The sequence below is a fragment of the Plectropomus leopardus genome, chromosome 2 (genome assembly GCF_008729295.1).
Source record: "Plectropomus leopardus isolate mb chromosome 2, YSFRI_Pleo_2.0, whole genome shotgun sequence".
In the NCBI taxonomy this organism is placed as follows: domain Eukaryota; kingdom Metazoa; phylum Chordata; class Actinopteri; order Perciformes; family Serranidae; genus Plectropomus; species Plectropomus leopardus.
Genome location: NC_056464.1, coordinates 26,011,069 through 26,031,091, shown reverse-complemented (window position 1 = coordinate 26,031,091; position 20,023 = coordinate 26,011,069). Strand labels below are relative to the sequence as shown.

The 20,023-nt window shown below is 36.1% G+C and overlaps 1 protein-coding gene across 1 annotated transcript in view; it reads right to left on the bottom strand.

Moving 5' to 3' along the window:
* Positions 1–20,023, bottom strand: part of megf6b (multiple EGF-like-domains 6b) — a 98,059-nt gene that overhangs the window by 5,862 nt on the left and 72,174 nt on the right. Inside the window, exons 27-36 of the mRNA XM_042506547.1 lie at positions 18,481–18,609; positions 18,203–18,331; positions 16,710–16,838; positions 16,418–16,549; positions 16,187–16,315; positions 15,960–16,088; positions 13,862–13,990; positions 13,556–13,684; positions 12,453–12,581; positions 12,237–12,365 (exon numbers count right to left, since the gene is read on the bottom strand). Of these exons, the coding sequence (XP_042362481.1) occupies positions 12,237–12,365; positions 12,453–12,581; positions 13,556–13,684; positions 13,862–13,990; positions 15,960–16,088; positions 16,187–16,315; positions 16,418–16,549; positions 16,710–16,838; positions 18,203–18,331; positions 18,481–18,609 (1,293 nt within the window). The remainder of the gene's footprint in view (positions 1–12,236; positions 12,366–12,452; positions 12,582–13,555; positions 13,685–13,861; positions 13,991–15,959; positions 16,089–16,186; positions 16,316–16,417; positions 16,550–16,709; positions 16,839–18,202; positions 18,332–18,480; positions 18,610–20,023) is intronic.

Here is a 20,023-nt window from a genome sequence, read left to right as displayed (position 1 = left end):
TGCTATAGTATGACTTTTTATTCATTATATTGGACGACATTCTATGGTATGGCTTATTCATGTGATTTGGAAAACATGCTAAAGTATGACTTTATTTCATGATTTTGGACGACGTGCTATAGTATAACTTTTTTCGTGATTTTGGACAACATGGTATGGTATGACTTTTTTTATGGTTTTTGATGACATGCTATTGTATGACTTTTACAGGTACATCATTGAAAGGATCACTTCCTGGTTTGGGAGCTGCAAGGCCTGCGAACAACAGCAACAGGATGGTAAGGACAGCTGTAAGAATCACTGGTGGCCCTCTCCCCCTCCTAATGGAGATCTACCAACAGTGCTGCGTTCACAGAGCCACCTCTATCATTAAGGACCTTCACCCTTATTCTCCCTCCTGCTGTCTGGAAACAGCTTCTTCAAAAAAAGGCCAAAATCCTGATTATTTAAATGGCCAACAGGGCAATAGTATGTCGAAAAAAAGTACAATTTTGACTGCTCCTAAAAACAGCTGAAAACCACATAGAATACCTTGTATAGAGGCAACATAGTATACAAAGTGGGAATAAAGGCCAAACAAGGCCGAAAAACTCAAAATTTAGCATGTCCAAAAAATGACCAAAAGGGCAATACTATAGTATGTCAAAAAAAAGTAAAATTTTGACTGTGCCTATAAACAGATGAAAACGACATAGGACAACTTGTAGAGACGCATCATGCTATACAAAGTAGGAATAGAGGCCAAAATACTCGTAATTTAGCATATCAAAAAATAGCAGAAAAGGCAATAGTATATTATGGTGAAAAAAGAAAAATTTTGACTGCTCCTGAAAATGGCTAAAAACCACATAAATTAGCTGGTAGAGGTGCGTCGTACCATACAAAGTGGTAAAAAAAGGGCCAAAAAACACATAATTTGACATGGAGATAAAATGACCGAAAATGCGAGGCAAAAACAGAAAGATATAACCAGCTGAAAAACACATTAAACCATGTTGAATACTCTTCAAAGCCACGCCATAGCATAGAAAGTTGCAAAAATGGCCAAAAACACCATAATTTGACATGTCAAATGCAAGGCTATAGTATGGCAAGAAAATATGGCACAAGAAAAGCTAAAAAAACGAATTGAGCCACAATAAATATCCTTCAAAGACAAAAATGTCAAAATATGGCAAGTCCCAAAAACAGCTGAAAACCACATTAAAGGACATTAAATAGCCTTCTAAGAAATTCCATAGCATAGAAATGTGCAAAAAAAAGGCCAAAAACACAATCATTTGGCATGTGGAAAAAATGACCAAAGATGCAAGGCTATAGTATAGCAAAAATGTCAAAATATGACATGTCCCAAAAACAGCTGAAAACCACATAAAACCACGTTAAATAGCCTTCTAAAACATGCCATAGCATAGAAATCTGCAAAAAAGGCCAAAAACACAATAATTTGGCATGTGGACAAAATGACCAAAGATGCAAGGCTATAGTATGGCAAAAATGTCAAAATATGACATGTCCTAAAAATAGCTGAAAACCAAATTAAACCATTTTAAATAGCCTTCTAAAACATGCCATAGCATAGAAAGTTGCAAAAAAGGCCAAAAACACAATAATTTGGCATGTGGAAAAAATGACCGAAAAAGCAAGGCTATAGTATGGCAAAAATTTCAAAATATGACATGTCCCAAAAACAGCTGAAAACAACATAAAAGCACGTTAAATAGCCTTCTAAGACATGTCATAGCATAGAAATGTGCAGAAAAGGCCAAAAACACAATAATTTGGCATGTGGAAAAAATGACCAAAGATGCAAGGCTATAGTATGGCAAAAATGTCAAGATATGACATGTCCCAAAAACAAATGAAAACCACATTAAAGGACATTAAATAGCCTTCTAAGACATGCCATAGCATGGAAATGTACAAAAAAGGCCAAAAACACAATAATTTGGCATGTGGAAAAAATGATCGAAAATGCAAGGCTATAGTATGGCAAAAATGTCAAAATATGACCTGTTCTAAAAGGAGCTGAAAACCAAATTAAACCCTCTTAAATAGCCTTCTAAGACGCACCATAGCATAGAAAGTTGAAAAAAGGACCATAAACACAATAATTTGGCATGTGGAAAAAATGACCAAAGATGCAAGGCTATAGTATGGCAAAAATGTCAAAATATGACAAGTCCCAAAAACAGCTGAAAACCACATTAAAGGACATTAAATAGCCTTCTAAGAAATGCCATAGCATAGAAATGTGCAAAAAAAGGCCAAAAACACAATAATTTGGCATGTGGAAAAAATAACCAAAAATGCAAGGCTATAGTATAGCAAAAATGTCAAAATATGACATGTCCCAAAAACAGCTGAAAACCACATAAAACCACGTTAAATAGCCTTCTAAAACATGCCATAGCATAGAAATGTGCAAAAAAAGGCCAAAAACACAATAATTTGGCATGTGGAAAAAATGATCGAAGATGCAAGGCTATAGTATGGCAAAAATGTCAAAATATGACATGTCCCAAAAACAGCTGAAAACCACATGAAACCACGTTAAATAGCCTTCTAAGACATGCCACAGCATAGAAATGTGCAAAAAAGGCCAAAAACACAATAATTTGACATGTTGAAAAAATGACCAAAGATGCAAGGCTATAGTATAGCAAAAATGTCAAAGTATTACATGTCCCAAAAACAGCTGAAAACCACATTAAAGGACATTAAATAGCCTTCTAAGAAATGCCATAGCATAGAAATGTGCAAAAAAGGCCAAAAACACAATAATTTGGCATGTGGAAAAAATGACCGAAGATGCAAGGCTATAGTATGGCAAAAATGTCAAAATATGACAAGTCCCAAAAACAGCTGAAAACCAAATTAAAGGACATTAAATAGCCTTCTAAGAAATGCCATAGCATAGAAATGTGCAAAAAAAGGCCAAAAACACAATCATTTGGCATGTGGAAAAAATGACCAAAGATGCAAGGCTATAGTATAGCAAAAATGTCAAAATATGACATGTCCCCAAAACAGCTGAAAACCACATAAAACCACGTTAAATAGACTTCTAAAACATGCCATAGCATAGAAATCTGCAAAAAAGGCCAAAAACACAATAATTTGGCATGTGGACAAAATGACCAAAGATGCAAGACTATAGTATGGCAAAATTGTCAAAATATGACATGTCCTAAAAATAGCTGAGAACCAAATTAAACAATTTTAAATAGCCTTCTAAAACATGCCATAGCATAGAAAGTTGCAAAAAAGGCCAAAAACACAATAATTTGGCATGTGGAAAAAATGACCGAAGATGCAAGGCTATAGTATGGCAAAAATGTCAAAATATGACATGTCCTAAAAATAGCTGAAAACCAAATTAAACCATCTTAAATAGCCTTCTAAGACATGCCATAGCAAAGAAAGTTGTAAAAAGAACCAAAACCACAATAATTTGGCATGTGGAAAAAATGACCGAAAAAGCAAGGCTATAGTATGGCAAAATTGTCAAAATATGACATGTCCAAAAAAAGGCTGAAAACCACATTAAACCCCATTTTAAATAGCCTTCTAAAACATGCCATAGCATAGAAATGTGCAAAAAAAGGCCAAAAACACAATAATTTGGCATGTGGAAAAAATGACCGAAAAATGCAAGGCTATAGTATGGCAAAAATGTCAAAATATGATATGTCCTAAAAATAGCTGAAAACTAAATTAAACCCTCTTAAATAGCCTTCTAAAACATGCCATAGCATAGAAATGTTGCAAAAAAAGGCCAAAAACACAATAATTTGGCATGTGGAAAAAATGATCGAAGATGCAAGGCTATAGTATGGCAAAAATGTCAAAATATGACATGTCCTAAAAATAGCTGAAAACCAAATTAAACCCTCTTAAATAGCCTTCTAAGACGCACCATAGCATAGAAAGTTGCAAAAAGGACCATAAACACAATAATTTGGCATGTGGAAAAAATGACCGAAGATGCAAGGCTATAGTATGGCAAAAATGTCAAAATATGACATGTCCCCAAAAATAGCTGAAAACCAAATTAAACCATCTTAAATAGCCTTCTAAGACATGCCATAGCATAGAAAGTTGCAAAAAGGACCAAAAACACAATAATTTGGCATGTGGAAAAAATGACCGAAAATGCAAGGCTATAGTATGGCAAAAATGTCAAAAATATGACATGTCCCAAAAACAGCTGAAAACCACATAAACCCATTAAATAGCCTTCTAAGACATGCCATAGCATAGAAATGTATAAAAAGGCCAAAAACACAATAATTTGGCATGTTGAAAAAATGAAAGATGCAAGGCTATAGTATGGCAAAAATGTCAAAACATGACATGTCCTTAAAATAGCTGAAAACCAAATTAAACCCTCTTAAATAGCCTTCTAAGACGCACCATAGCATAGAAAGTTGCAAAAAGGACCATAAACACAATAATTTGGCATGTGGAAAAAATGACCGAAGATGCAAGGCTATAGTATGGCAAAAATGTCAAAATATGACATGTCCTAAAAATAGCTGAAAACCAAATTAAACCATCTTAAATAGCCTTCTAAGACATGCCATAGCAAAGAAAGTTGTAAAAAGAACCAAAACCACAATAATTTGGCAAAAATGTCAAAATATGACATATCCCAAAAACAGCTGAAAACCACATGAAACCACATTAAATACCCTTCTAAGACATGCCATAGCATAGAAATGTATAAAAAGGGCCAAACACACAATAATTTGGCATGTTGAAAAAATGACCGAAAAAGCAAGGCTATAGTATGGCAAAAATGTCAAAATATGACATGTCCCAAAAACAGCTGAAAACCTCATTAAACCACGTTAAATAGCCTTCTAAAACATGCCATTGCATAGAAAGTTGCAAAAAAGGCCAAAAACACAATAATTTGGCATGTGGAAAAAATGACCGAAAAAGCAAGGCTATAGTATGGCAAAAATGTCAAAATATGACATGTCCCAAAACCAGCTGAAAACCTCATTAAACCACGTTAAATAGCCTTCTAAGACATGCCATAGCATAGAAATGTATAAAAAGGGCCAAACACACAATAATTTGGCATGTGGAAAATTTGACCAAAAAAGCAAGGCTATAGTATGGCAAAATTGTCAAAATATGACATATCCCAAAAACAGCTGAAAACCACATTAAACCACATTAAATACCCTTCAAAGACATGCCATAGCATAGAAATGTATAAAAAGGGCCAAACACACAATAATTTGGCATGTTGAAAAAATGACTGAAATAGCAAGGCTATAGTATGGCAAAAATGTCAAAATATGACATGTCCAAAAAACATGGTCCCCAAAAACAGCTGAAAACCACATTAAACCACGTTAAATACCCTTCTAAAACATGCCATAGCATAGAAATGTTGTATAAAAAGGGCCAAAAACAACAATAATTGGCATGTTGAAAAAATGACCAAAAAAGCAAGGCTATAGTATGGCAAAAATGTCAAAATATGACAAATATCCCAAAAACAGCTGAAAAACCTAATTAAAACCACAGTTTTAAATACCCTTCTAAGACATGCCATGAAGCAAGAAATTATAAAAAGGGCCAAAACACACAATAATTTGGCAATGTTGAAAAAAAAAAAATGACCGAAAAAAGCAAGGCTATAGATGGCAAAAAATGTCAAAATATGACAATGTCCCAAAAACAGCTGAAAACCACATTAAACCACATTAAAAATACCCCGTTCTAAGTACATGCCATAAGCAAAGAAATGTAATAAAAAGGGGCCCAAAACACAATAATTTGGCATGTATGAAAAAATGACCGAAATAGCAAGGCTATAGTAAGCAAAAATGACAAAATATGACATGTCCTAAAACAGCTGAAAACCTCATTAAAACCACGATTAAATACCCTTCTAGAAAACATGCCCATAGAATAGAAATGTGTTAAAAAGGGCCAAACACACAATAATTTGGCATGTGGAAAAAATGACCGAAAAAAGCAAGGCTATAGTATGGCAAAAATGTCAAAATATGACATATCCCAAAAACAGCTGAAAACCAATGAAACCACATTAAATACCCTTCTAAGACATGCCATAGCATAGAAAGTTGTAAAAAAAAAAGGCCAAACACACAATAATTTGGCATGTTGAAAAAATGACCGAAAAAGCAAGGCTATAGTATGGGCAAAAATGTCAAAATATGACAAATCCCAAAAACAGCTGAAAACCACATTAAACCCACGTTAAATAGCCTTCTAAGACATGCCATAGCAAGGACTGTGATGAAACATGAAAAGGTAAGTATAAAAAGGGCCAAAACACACAATAATTTGGCATGTTGAAAAATGACCGAAAAAAGCAAGGCTATAGTAATGGCAAAAATGTCAAAATATGACATATCCCAAAAACAGCTGAAAACCACATTGAAACCACATTAAATACCTTCTAGACAGACATGCCGAAAAATAGCATAGAAATAGTATAAAAACATGAACACCCGTTACAATACCCTCAAAACATGCCAAGCAATATTAATTTGGCATGTGCTATAGTATGGCAAAAATGTCAAAATATGACCTGTTCTAAAAGTAGTTACAATCCAAATTAAACCCTCTTAAATAGCCTTCTAAGACATGCCATAGCATAGAAATGTGCAAAAAAGGCCAAAAACACAATAATTTGGCATGTGGAAAAAATGACCAAAAAAGCAAGGCTATAGTATGGCAAAAATGTCAAAATATGACATGCCCCAAAAATAGCTGAAAACCACATTAAAGGACATTAAATAGCCTTCTAAGAAATGCCATAGCATAGAAATCTGCAAAAAAAGGCCAAAAACACAATAATTTCACATGTAGAAAAATTGACCGAAGATGCAAGGCTATAGTATAGCAAAAATGTCAAAATATGATATGTCCTAAAAATAGCTGAAAACCAAATTAAACCCTCTTAAATAGCCTTCTAAGACGCACCATAGCATAGAAAGTTGCAAAAAGGACCAAAAACACAATAATTTAGTATGTCTAAAAAATGATCGAAGATGCAAGGCTATAGTATGGCAAAAATGTCAAGATACGGCATGTTCCAAAAACAGCTGAAAACCACATTAAAGGACATTAAATAGCCTTCTAAGAAATGCCATAGCATAGAAATGTGAAAAAAAAAGGCCAAAAACACAAATAATTGGCATGTGGCAAAAATGATAGAAAATGCAAGGCTATAGTATGGCAAAAATGTCAAAATATGACCTGTTCTAAAAGTAGCTGAAAACCAAATTAAACCCTCTTAAATAGCCTTCTAAGAAATGCCATAGCATAGAAATGTGCAAAAAAGGCCATAAACACAATAATTTGGCATGTGGAAAAAAATGACCAAAGATGCAAGGCTATAGTATGGCAAAAATGTCAAAATATGACATGTCCCAAAAACAGCTGAAAATCACATTAAAGGACATTAAATAGCCTACTAAGACATGCCATAGCATAGAAATCTGCAAAAAAAAGGCCAAAAACACAATAATTTGACATGTAGAAAAATTGACCGAAGATGCAAGGCTATAGTATGGCAAAAATGTCAAAATATGATATGTCCTAAAAATAGCTGAAAACCAAATTAAACCCTCTTAAATAGCCTTCTAAGACGCACCATAGCATAGAAAGTTGCAAAAAGGACCAAAAACACAATAATTTAGTATGTCTAAAAAATGATCGAAGATGCAAGGCTATAGTATGGCAAAAATGTCAAGATACGGCATGTTCCAAAAACAGCTGAAAACCACATTAAAGGATATTAATTGGCCTTCTAAGAAATGCCATAGCATAGAAATGTGCAAAAAAAAGGCCAAAAACACAAATAATTGGCATGTGGCAAAAATGATAGAAAATGCAAGGCTATAGTATGGCAAAAATGTCAAAATATGACCTGTTGTAAAAGTAGCTGAAAAACAAATTAAACCCTCTTAAATAGCCTTCTAAGAAATGCCATAGCATAGAAATGTGCAAAAAAAGGCCAAAAACACAATAATTTGACATGTAGAAAAATTGACCGAAGATGCAAGGCTATCGTATGGCAAAAATGTCAAAATATGACAAGTCCCAAAAACAGCTGAAAACCACATTAAAGGACATTAAATAGCCTTCTAAGAAATGCCATAGCATACAAATGTGCAAAAAAAGGCCAAAAACACAATAATTTGGCATGTGGAAAAAATGACCAAAGATGCAAGGCTATAGTATGGCAAAAATGTCAAAATATGACATGTCCTTAAACCAGCTGTAAATTGCCTAGAATAGCCTGCTGAGACATGCCATTGCATAGGAATTTACAAAAAGTGTCAAAAAGTAGACATAAAGGCCAAAAAAGGCCTAAAACCTCACAATTTAGCACCTCAAAAAATGGCCAAATGGGAATAGTGTAGTATGCTGACAAAATTAAAATTTTGAGTGCTCCTTTGGGATGAAGATCCATTGTTACATTTTCAATGTTGTAAAAAGGCAATTTGAGTTCTGCCCGAAGTTATACATATTAGGACAATTTAACCATTTGTTTGTTTTTCCACATCCACTCAAACACTGGATACGGACTGCTATCATGATTAGACGACAAATGATCCTCAGGAACAGGAAGATACCTGGAAAACCTCCAGGAAGTCCAGGAGTGGGTGACAGAGGTGGGCAGGGTAGCTGCATATGAAAGGATGTCATAAAGGATGCAAGATAGAAATATTGTCTAAAGTGGAACATGTACCTCAAATCAATCTATGTGAATGTGTAAAGAACAAGTGGATGCATATTGTATGTGTTGAACAGGGACAACATAATGGCTATTGTTCAAGCCCCAATTCTTATTTATGTATTTGTGTTTGTCATTGGTGTCTTTTATTCTCCAATGAGATGTTTTCCTTTTCCTACAGAATGGTATTAATTTGTGTAGCTTCTCCAGCCATTCTTGTTTTTGCTTATCTGTTGGTGAGTTAGGTTTTACATTGTCTTTTCAATCATGACAGGTAGACCACTCTGTAAGTAGAATGACCCTTCCTGTTATGAGGGTTGTGGAGGTGGGGGGAGGAGTTTGCTTTCTTGTCTATTGTAACTGTTAATACTGTATTTACAATGTCATTTGTGGATGAAAAAATAAAAATTGCAAATCATAAAATAAAGAAGTTTTGACTGCTGGTAACAATGGCTGAAAACCACATACAATAGCTTGTGGATACATGTCATACTATGCAGAGGGGGGAAGAAAGGCCAAAAAGGGGCCAAAAACAACAAATTTTTGCATGTGGAAAAAATGACTGAAAATGCAAGGCTATAGTATGGCAAAATTGTCAAAATATGACATGTCCCAAAAACAGCTGAAAACCTCATTAACCACGTTAAATAGCCTTCTAAAACATGCCATTGCATAGAAAGTTGTAAAAAGAACCAAAAACACAATAATTTGGCATGTTGAAAAAATGACAAAAAATGCAAGGCTATAGTATGGCAAAAATGTCAAAATATCACATATCAAAAAAAAGGCTGAAAACCTCATTAAACCACATTAAACAGCCTTCTAAGACATGCCATAGCAAAGAAATGTGCAAAAAGGGCCAAGAACACAATAATTTGGCATATGGAAAAAATGACCGAAAAAGCAAGGCTATAGTATGGCAAAAATGTCAAAATATGACATATCCCAAAAACAGCTGAAAACCACATGAAACCACATTAAATACCATTCTAAGACATGCCATAGCATAGAAATGTATAAAAAGGGCCAAACACACAATAATTTGGCATGTTGAAAAAATGACCGAAATAGCAAGGCTATAGTATGGCAAAAATGTCAAAATATGACATATCCACAAAAAGGCTGAAAACCTCATTAAACCACATTAAATAGCCTTCTAAGACATGTCATAGCATAGAAAGTTGTAAAAACAACAAAAAACACAACAATTTTTCATGTGGAAAAAATGACAAAAAAAGCAAGGCTATAGTATGGCAAAAATGTCAAAATATGACATGTCCCAAAAACAGCTGAAAACCTCATTAAACCACATTAAATAGCCTACTAAGACATGCCATAGCGTCGAAACGTGTAAAAAGGGCCAAGAACACAATAATTTGGCATATGGAAAAAATTACTGAAAATGCAAGGCTATAGTATGGCAAAAATGTCAAAATATGACATGTCCCAGAAACAGCTGAAAACCTCATTAAACCACGTTAAATAGCCTTCTAAAACATGCCATAGCAAAGAAAGTAGTGAAAAGAACCAAAACCACAATAATTTGGCATGTGGAAAATTTGACCAAAAGAGCAAAGCTATAGTATGGCAAAAATGTCAAAATATGACATGTCCCAAAAACAGCTGAAAACCTCATTAAACCACGTTAAATAGCCTTCTAAGACATGCCATAGCATAGAAATGTATAAAAAGGGCCAAACACACAATAATTTGGCATGTTGAAAAAATGACCGAAAAAAAGCAAGGCTATAGTATGGCAAAAATGTCAAAATATGACATATCCCAAAAACAGCTGAAAGCCACATGAAACCACATTAAATACCCTTCTAAGACATGCCATAGCATAGAAATGTATAAAAAGGGCCAAACACACAATAATTTGGCATGTTGAAAAAATGACCGAAAAAAAGCAAGCCTATAGTATGGCAAAAATGTCAAAATATGACATATCCCAAAAACAGCTGACAACCACATTAAACCACGTTAAATAATCTTCTAAGACATGCCATAGCAAAGAAAGTTGTAAAAAGAACCAAAAACACAATAATTTAGCATGTGGAAGATTTGACCGAAAAAGCAAGGCTATAGTATGACAAAAATGTCAAAAAATATGACATGTCCCAAAAACAGCTGAAAACCTCATTAAACCACGTTAAATAGCCTTCTAAAACATGCCATTGCATAGAAAGTTGCAAAAACGGCCAAAAACACAATAAATTTGCCTGTGGAAAACATGATAGAAGATAACAAGGCTATAGTATGGCAAAAATGTTAAAATATGACATGTCCTAAAAATAGCTGAAACCCATATTAAACCATCTTAAATAGCCTTCTAAGACACACCATAGCATAGAACGTTGCAAAAAGGACCAAAAACACAACAATTTTTCATGTAGAAAATTTGACCTAAAAAGCAAGGCTATAGTATGGCAAAAATGTCAAAATATGACATGTCCAAAAAAAGGCTGAAAACCACATTAAACCACATACAAAAACCTTCCAAGACAGGCCATAGCATGGAAAGTTGCAAAAAGGACCAAAAACACCATAATTTGGCATGTCAAAAAAAATGACAGAAAATGCCAGGTTATAGTATGGCATTTTTATAGTATGACATTTTTACTGATTTTTTTGAGAAACTATTATAGTCTCACGTTTTTATGACTTTTTAAGCTATGCATGTTGATTTTTTATGCTATGCTATAATGCTTTTGTGATCATTTTAACAAAGTACTATACTATGAAGTTTTGATGACAGTATTAACAACATACTATATTATGACAATTTTATGATATTTTCAAGGAAACTTAATGTAATACTTTACAATGAACTTTTTTCGAAGACATATTTCACTGTGACATTATGACAATTTTAGCTGACATACTATTAGAACTAATAAAATTAGGGGTAGTTAAATGATCAATAGTTGAAAAGAGTATTTTCAGGTTGTTGCGGTATTATCTAAAATCAAGTCACTGATAATAAAAGGTTTGTGTTATAGTGATCTCACATTTAAAACCGCCATATTCAGTGTCACTGGTGCGGTTTTCTTGTGTTGTGGTTTAGTAGGTGGTTTGTGTGTGTATACAGGTCTGAGGTAATTAAAATTCACTCTGTGAATCTGTACTCTCCTATGATGTTTTCATGATATGTTTAACGACATACTAAACTATGATGTTTTTAATATTTTTAACTACGTACTGTACTATGAATTTTTTATCACGTCTTTAATGATATACTATACTATGATGTTTTCTGTTTTTTTTGACGACCTACCATGATGATGTGTGTGACGACATTTTAATTATATTTTTCATGACATACTATACTATTATATATTTTAATAAACTATACAATGACTTTGTAACATACTTTATTATGACATTTTTATGAAATACTTATTTAATACTTATGAAATAGTGACATATTTTAATTTTACACACACTGGTCTGCCACTTGCTGTGAGTGTGTGTTCTCAAAGTCAGACAAAGAAAAGATAATTACCAATGTCACATCTGAGTCCCGTCTTCCCTGAAGGACAGAGGCATCTTCCCGTCTCAGGATCACAGGGAGCGTCCTCCTCACAGTCACACAGCTTGGCACAACCATGGCCATAGGTACCCTGCTCACACACTGAGAAAACAAAAACGGGATAAATCAGGTTAAATATGCCAGTAATTCTGTTATTACATTGGGGTAATCAGCAGTGATGCGACTGACCTCTGTGACAGCGAACTCCGTGGTATCCTGAAGGACAGATACAGCGACCCGATGCTGGATGACAGGAGGCTCCGTTCATGCAGTCACACTGCAGCTGGCACAGCGGGCCATGGAGACCAGGAGGACACGCTGAGGACAAGAGATTGATGCCACCAGATTTAAAGCCAACCTTTATGGTTTAAAATGTTCTCTCTGGATTCATAATTGAATATAAACCCCAAGAGTTTCACTTTGAGACTTCAAGAGTAGAAACTTAATATAATTTTATTATGGAGATTAAAAAAAAGGATGCCAAAAAGAAACCATATCTCCCACTTCTAAAGACTGTTAACAACTGAAAAAAAATCCCCTCTATGTGAAAGGAAATGGGAGTTAGAATTAAATATAATTAATGAGGATGGCACCACAAAGGTTTTAACAGTCAACTATGAAAAGAATGATTAGAAGATTAAAAAATAGATTTTTTCAGGACTTCATTGACAGTTTTTATATTTGATGAAGGTTCAGTATCAGCTTTATGTTGGAGGAAATGTGGAATGACTGGAGATTATTCAAATATCTTCTGGGACTGTCCAGTGCCGAAGGGATACGGCAAGATATAAAAGAGAAGGTTGAAAAAATATATGAAAAAATGATGAAAAAATAATGAAAATTGTCATCCTAATGGATCCTGTGTTGTTCTACTTGGAGAACCATCCCAAAATGTAATGGTTAAAGACCACAGATATACACTATTCTCTTCTATTGATTTGCAGAATAATGATTACTGTAACTTACATTTACAGCTAGATAATTTCTCAACACTACTGGGCACTGTAGTTTTTAAAAAAAATTACTTTCAGTGGAGTATTTGTAGCATTTGTTAAGGACTATTTTCAGACTTGCATTACTATACATTTGATGATATATTGAGTATATCTGGCAGCATGACAGTGAGTGTGGGATTGGGTTAAAAAAAAACCCTGCAGTGTCCACTTTCATTGTAGAAGAAAATGTCAGTGTATCACTGAGGGAGGCATGACAAGCTTTTTTTGGTCTTTAATGGTATTTATTTATCCTTACACTTGTGTCCATCTTTTAGTGTGTTTCTGTTCAGTTCTCACCGTGTTCACACAGATGTCCGTAGTAGCCTGGACTACACTGACACGTCCCCATCACTCTGTCACAAGTGCCGTTATTTTGACAGCTGCATTTCAGTTGGCAGTTTGCACCAAATCTGCCTGCAGGACATTCTGGGAGACAGACGAATGAAACAGAAGACACAGATCAACATTGCGACTTCACGCTATTCTCTACGTTTAGGTTTAACATGCTGCAGCAGATCGTGTACGTGATACTGAGCAGATGCAGATTAAAAAATGCTTTTGCTTGACTGCGTTAAGAAACAAGATGTATAAAAGTGTTGTCACCTTTATCGCAGTATGTACCAGTCCAACCCAGACCGCAGGTGCAGTTACCAGTCACAGAGTCACACACGCCACCATTACTGCAGTTACAGCGCTGGATACAGGCCGTCCCAAACCAGCCTGAAGGGCAGCCTGAGGTGGAAAACACATTATTATAGCAGAACAAAACACAAGACGATAAACGTTTTTTTGTTTGTTTTTTTTCATTTAAATTACTTCCTGCTATTGTCTGTAAAAGTCCACCTGCAGATATCAGGGTATGTTTTTCTCCAATTAGATGAAGAAGCTATAACAGCTTATATAGGCATTAAAATTGCCCAACCTACATAATCACCATCACAGTGAGAGGAGAGTCTTGATGACGTATGAAACCTGAATAAAGGAGTCTACACTTTGCAATGATCAGAAGGCTTTTCTTTAGAGATCTGAATTTGTTCACACGCTCTTAGAGGTCAAGAGGTCACGGTTAAACGGTTAAACAGGGATGGCTGTCGAGTAGTTATGCAACATCTGAAAATGGTGCACTGAGAGTGCATTCAGTAACTGTGACGTTCAAAGCTCTCATCAAATCTGAAAAATCATGTTACTGATAATGTTTGAAGTACTTTCTGAATTTCAATGAGTCAGTCTTCACACTTTTTTGGGTTGGTGGTGGAGTTGAAAGAGTTATTAGCTGCAGCAGAGGCACTCTGTGACACACATACTAATTAAATCTGTTCAGTAACACTGTATTGAGTGTGTCTAAAAGAACTTTCATAGTCTTGTGACATGATTCCCACTCTTACCCTATACTCCCAGAAAAGTTACACACAGACAACATGCAAGGATAAAATTTAGATTTAAGTTGCCCTGTCTCCTCACTATAACTCTTTTGGATGTCATATCCTTGAGGATGGGTGAGGTCCTTGCAAGGGGGCCTGAAGTAAGGGTGGGATGAAGGGGGGGATACCTCACAAATTACTGTTAAATCCCTTTATTCTCAGAAAACCACAAGGGCCAAAAAAAAAACAAAACACAAAAAAACATTTTTTGAATAAATCAGATGCTAGAGAAAACTTACAAGAAAACCATTTTTTAAAATCTGGATAAAAGCATTTCTGGTACTGAAAATACATTTGTCACTGCCGTGGATGTTATGCGCCAAAGGGTATGCTGTATCTATCCACTGCAGAGGACACCGTGCATCAGTAGTATAAAAATGATTTAACAGAACTCAATGTAGGTCCAGAAAGATTATGTTTGTTGTTATTAATTTTCCCGTGTATTCATAGGCTCTTAATGAATGTTTTAAAAATACATTTTTAAGGCCTATATTGATTTCCACTGCAGTGGACAGAAACATATTTTAGAAGTAAAAAAAAACACAAAAAATATTACTTTGTGATTTAGAACTTTATGCATGAAAATGTTAAATATGAAAAATCTGCAGAAAAAAACGGGGATATCGGTCGCAAAACAGGAATCAAACCAATAGTCTGCCCCACACTTTGATGGTGGGGCAGTTGGTTGCAGGCTGTCATAGCACCAATAAACTGCATATCAGACAGATCAACAGCAGCAAAACCATGACCCTGTCGTCTCTGGATGCTCTGCAGAGACTTTCAAGCTGCTGAGCGACATGGAGATTGCTCTGTAGTTAGAAATGCTGGTTGCTAAGAGACTTTTATTCTCCTTACATGACAAATCTACCACTCCACCTTGCTTCAAGCGCTGGCTCAAGGACATGTTGTCTATTATACAAATGAAAGGAGTGCAACTGCACACACCCTGACACATAAGAGTTTTGAAAGTATTGAGGACCTTTTTGGCACAACGTTATATTACCACATATAGAGGACTCTGACTTGCCTGGCTCCTTAACTTGATTTATTTTTTCATGTTACTTTATCTTGCTCCTCAGATGTTACTATTATGACAATATTTCTGAAGGATTATTTATGCAATGTTGTGAACTGTCTGGCAGCCTTTTTAATTTGTTTTGTTTGTGTTCCACTTGGTGTAGTTTTTTCTTTGGATTGTTTTATGTATGGATGGATGGATGGATGGACAGATAGATAGATAGATAGAACTTAATATAAAGTATTTTCACAGCTCAGCTCACCCTGTGCGCAGTCTTCTCCTCTGCGTCCAGGAATGCACTCACAGCGACCGGTGACTGGGTCGTTCTGGGCTCCGTCCCCACACAGTGCCACCCGAGCACAGTCGACCCCGTAATGCCCGGCTGGACATGCTGTCGCCACCGAGACACACACCAAATACTTGTCATCCCACACTGTAATTTATTTCTAATTTATTCACTGTTCCAAGCACACGTTCAGATGCACTCACTAATGTTGCAGCGTGCTCCTATAAATCCTGCCGGACATTCACAGGCTCCAGTGGAAGGAACGCACCTCCCTCCGTTTTCACACTGGCACTCGCTGTCACAATTTGGACCATAACGATCGTCTGCACAAACTGAGAATAAAATCAAAACGGCAGAAAATTAGATTTTTCAAAAGGCTTTTACTGAGTGGGATGTGATATGTCTAAGAGTTATAAATATGCTGTTTGACGTACTCCTGTCACATTTGGAGCCATGGAAACCTGGAGCGCAGTAACATGTTCCAGACACTGGGTGGCAGAGCTGGTTTGTCTCAGAGCACTGGCAAACCCGGTTACAGTTCTGTCCAAATGTTCCTGGAAGACAGGCTGATAGAGAGACAGGTTCACGTGTACAGTTTGTTTTCTGATGGATCATAAATGTGCCATTCAGTGTGTATTATTAATGCAGGAATGAGTTCATGAAACCAACAAAGCGTATTGATTTTCTAAACAGACTGGAGGCAGAAGTTTGTCCTGCAGCACTCACTCTGCTCACAGCCGTTTCCTGTGAATCCAGGAGGACAGCCACAGTCTCCAGAGACGTGGTGGCAGGACGTGCCCTGAGCACAGCTGCAACGCTGCATGCAACCCTTTCCATACGTACCCGGCAAACATGCTGAAAGGACACAATATGAGAGGCTTTAGCTGTAATGTGGAAGAAATGTAATTCTGCAGATTTATTTAATCCCTCATCCTACTTCTAGATGTCAAGCTGTCTAAAATTTTAAAGGAATAATTCTGATGTTTGAAGTGGGGTTGTTGGGGTAATTATTCACAGCCAATGTATTCTATACAATAGACGTCAGTTGGCCCACCTCCAGTTTGGAGAAGCAGACTGGTTTCCAATATAGAAGCTGAGCAACATACTGCTGTGGACAGCCTCAGCAGCAAAATATATTAGCCACCTAAAAAAAAGTCCTACCAAAGAAAATCTATAACATTTTAGGTGTAGATTACTGAGAATATTTCTCAAAGGGAAATTAAGCCTTTATATTGCTCTCTACAAAACCAGACTCCACTGTGAAAAACAGTCATTTTAGCTCGCTGAACACAGGAGCTGCTGGTCTAGTGCTGCCTTTAACAGTTAGATTATATATGCTATTGTGTGACTTTGGGGTTTAAATGGGTTACTGCTGATTCATTTAAGTCTCTCATTTAACTAATTAACTGATCAAAGCAGCAGGAGACCAGCAGCTTCTGTGTTCAGGGAGCTAAAATTACTGTTTTTTGTTTTGGTGTCAACACTCCAAACTGACGGCGTGCTGACTGAAATCGACTGTTTGTAATACTTTAAATAATTATTTAGTAGATTAAGTAGTGTGTTTTCTTTGTTTCTTTGTTTAGTCAGGTAAAGTCAATCAAATGTATACAGCCAAAATCATTAATCATCATTTTATCATCAATCATTTGCCAAAACAGGCTTTGAAATCTGATCACAGCGTCCTCAGCAGGATAACTTTAATGGGATGACAAGAAAAGATGAGGAAAAATAATTTTTCGCAAGTAACATAGCAAGGGTATCAAAAAGCGCACATAAAGGAAAAAATGTAAATCTTGCACACTTTGTCCATGTCACTATCAACAATCAAGATAACTACTTGAGTCTTCTTCTTCTCAAATTTATTTTGACAAATGTGCTATTGTCTTGATTAAAGTTTGTGGCATGGAGTAAGTGTACTGGTGTTACTTCTTTATTTTATAAAGAGAAAATAAACCACAGGAAATGCAAAAGAGACTCCAAGACAGACATGACATAAATGTCTTATAAATATAGTAGAAAGAAGTAGAATTATAACTTGTAAAAAAGAGGATTTCAATATAAAGTAAATGAGTGCATAACATGTAAGAAACAAGCTTTATACAAAAAGGTTTTCTGTGATCTTGCATGTAGATGTTTGAAAATATAACAGCGTATTATTAAAATAACAGGATAAACTCCGTCCACCAGAGGCTGCAAGAGCACCCCAGTCTCCTTTGTACCTTTGTCGCAGAGTTTTCCTCTCCACCCTGGTGGACACTGACACTCGCCCATGACGTGGTGACATGACGCCCCGTGCACACACTGACATCTCTCCTCACAGCCGGCACCAAACCGACCTGGTTCACACGCTGAGAGGAGAAAGTACAAATCAGAGGTTATAATTAACAAAAATACACAATATATCCAGTCCAGCAGTTTCCAGGGTGCAGTAGTTCCCATGAGGTCAAAGTTTCTGTTGGTTCATTAGTTTTGCTTCAGTTGTACAGTAAAGAATCACCTTTCTCACAGCGCTCTCCGATCCAGCCAGCGCTGCAGCTGCACCGTCCAGTCTGTCTGTCACACTGGCCGCCATTCTCACATTCACACTGCTGCTGGCAGTCTGTCCCGAACCGACCCGCCACACATTCTGTGTAAACATACAGCAGCAAGCACAAGTAGAAACACACATTAGACAAGACAAGAGAAAGAAAACAGAGACATCATGAGGTGAACTACAAATGACAAGGAAACCTGAGCTGTCATATTTCTGCTGAGGACTGCAAATGTTTTTTTCCCATTAATTTATAGCTGGACACAGTATGGAGCTGGCAGTCAGAGGTAGTAGCCACAGAGTTTAGAGGTTAAAGACATTCCAGCGACAGGATTAGAGGTTTGCTGAGCATGAGGAGTGGGCTGGGCCTGGCACAGCTCGACAGGGAAAGGTTGTAACAGGCACAGAGGGAGGATAGTGTGTGATGTGGAGCGAAGACGAAGAACGACCTGGAATGTCATCGCCGGGTCGGCAGAGACTTTTTACAGAGCAGACTCGTCTGAGGTGGAGAAACAAACTCTGCCAGCAAATAACCAGAATGTAGGCAAAAACAAATGAGCTCAGGCAGCAGATTGAACTCAGAGTGATATATTTCCTGAGCACAGTAAAACAACCGCAGGCCACTGTTTTAAATGTTGACTTCAGGGTTCAGGTAATGTTATTCTTCTGCATTTCTGTCCAGAATAACCAACATCATTATGGCTTTTTGCAAGTCGAGGCTGAATTCAGCCAGTTTGTAGAGCCAAACAACCTACAGTGTATATCAAAATAAATGATCAGATTAACCTCCATGATGATAAATGTTTATACATCAGTGCATGTATTTGTTTTCTTATTTTGGCTCAATTCTTATGTTTGTTCTGTTTAATTACAGTATGATGAGTTAAAGATGCCGCCAGGGCTTCCCACACATTTATTTATTTATGGCGGACCGCCACATATTGATTTTCTATTTTTGGAGCTGTGCACCACTCTCTCTTTCTCTCATTTACCAATGTGCCCACTGAAAACTAGGGCTGTATCTGACCAGGATTATATATGTTGAATTGGATTTGGCTTTTCAAAATGAATAACTATTTGTTCCATTTTTTTCACATTGAGCTTGAGAGTTTGTTGGTTCAGGAAGACATTCAGGGTGACAGTGACATTCATGTAGGCCAATACAGTAAACAAGCCAAGTTAGTTTGTAAAGGCAGATGACTCTCAGTCATGTGGACATCCCAGTCACAATAAACATATGCATCAATGCCTCTTCATATCTGTTATGATGACAAATTTGACCGAATTGACAGACTAAAAACATTTTCTGTAAATTTTTTATTTTATCTAAGCTACTTTTGTAAATAAAAAATATTGTTTAAGTTAACTCTCATTCTTTTTTTAATCTAGTTTTTATTTTTATTTCTGTTAAGTATTATTTTTTCAGTTTCAGTTCTAACTTTGCTTCTCGGTTCAGCTTCGACATCCAGTGCTTGCTGCAGTTACAGTTTTTTTTACTTTGCAATTAGGG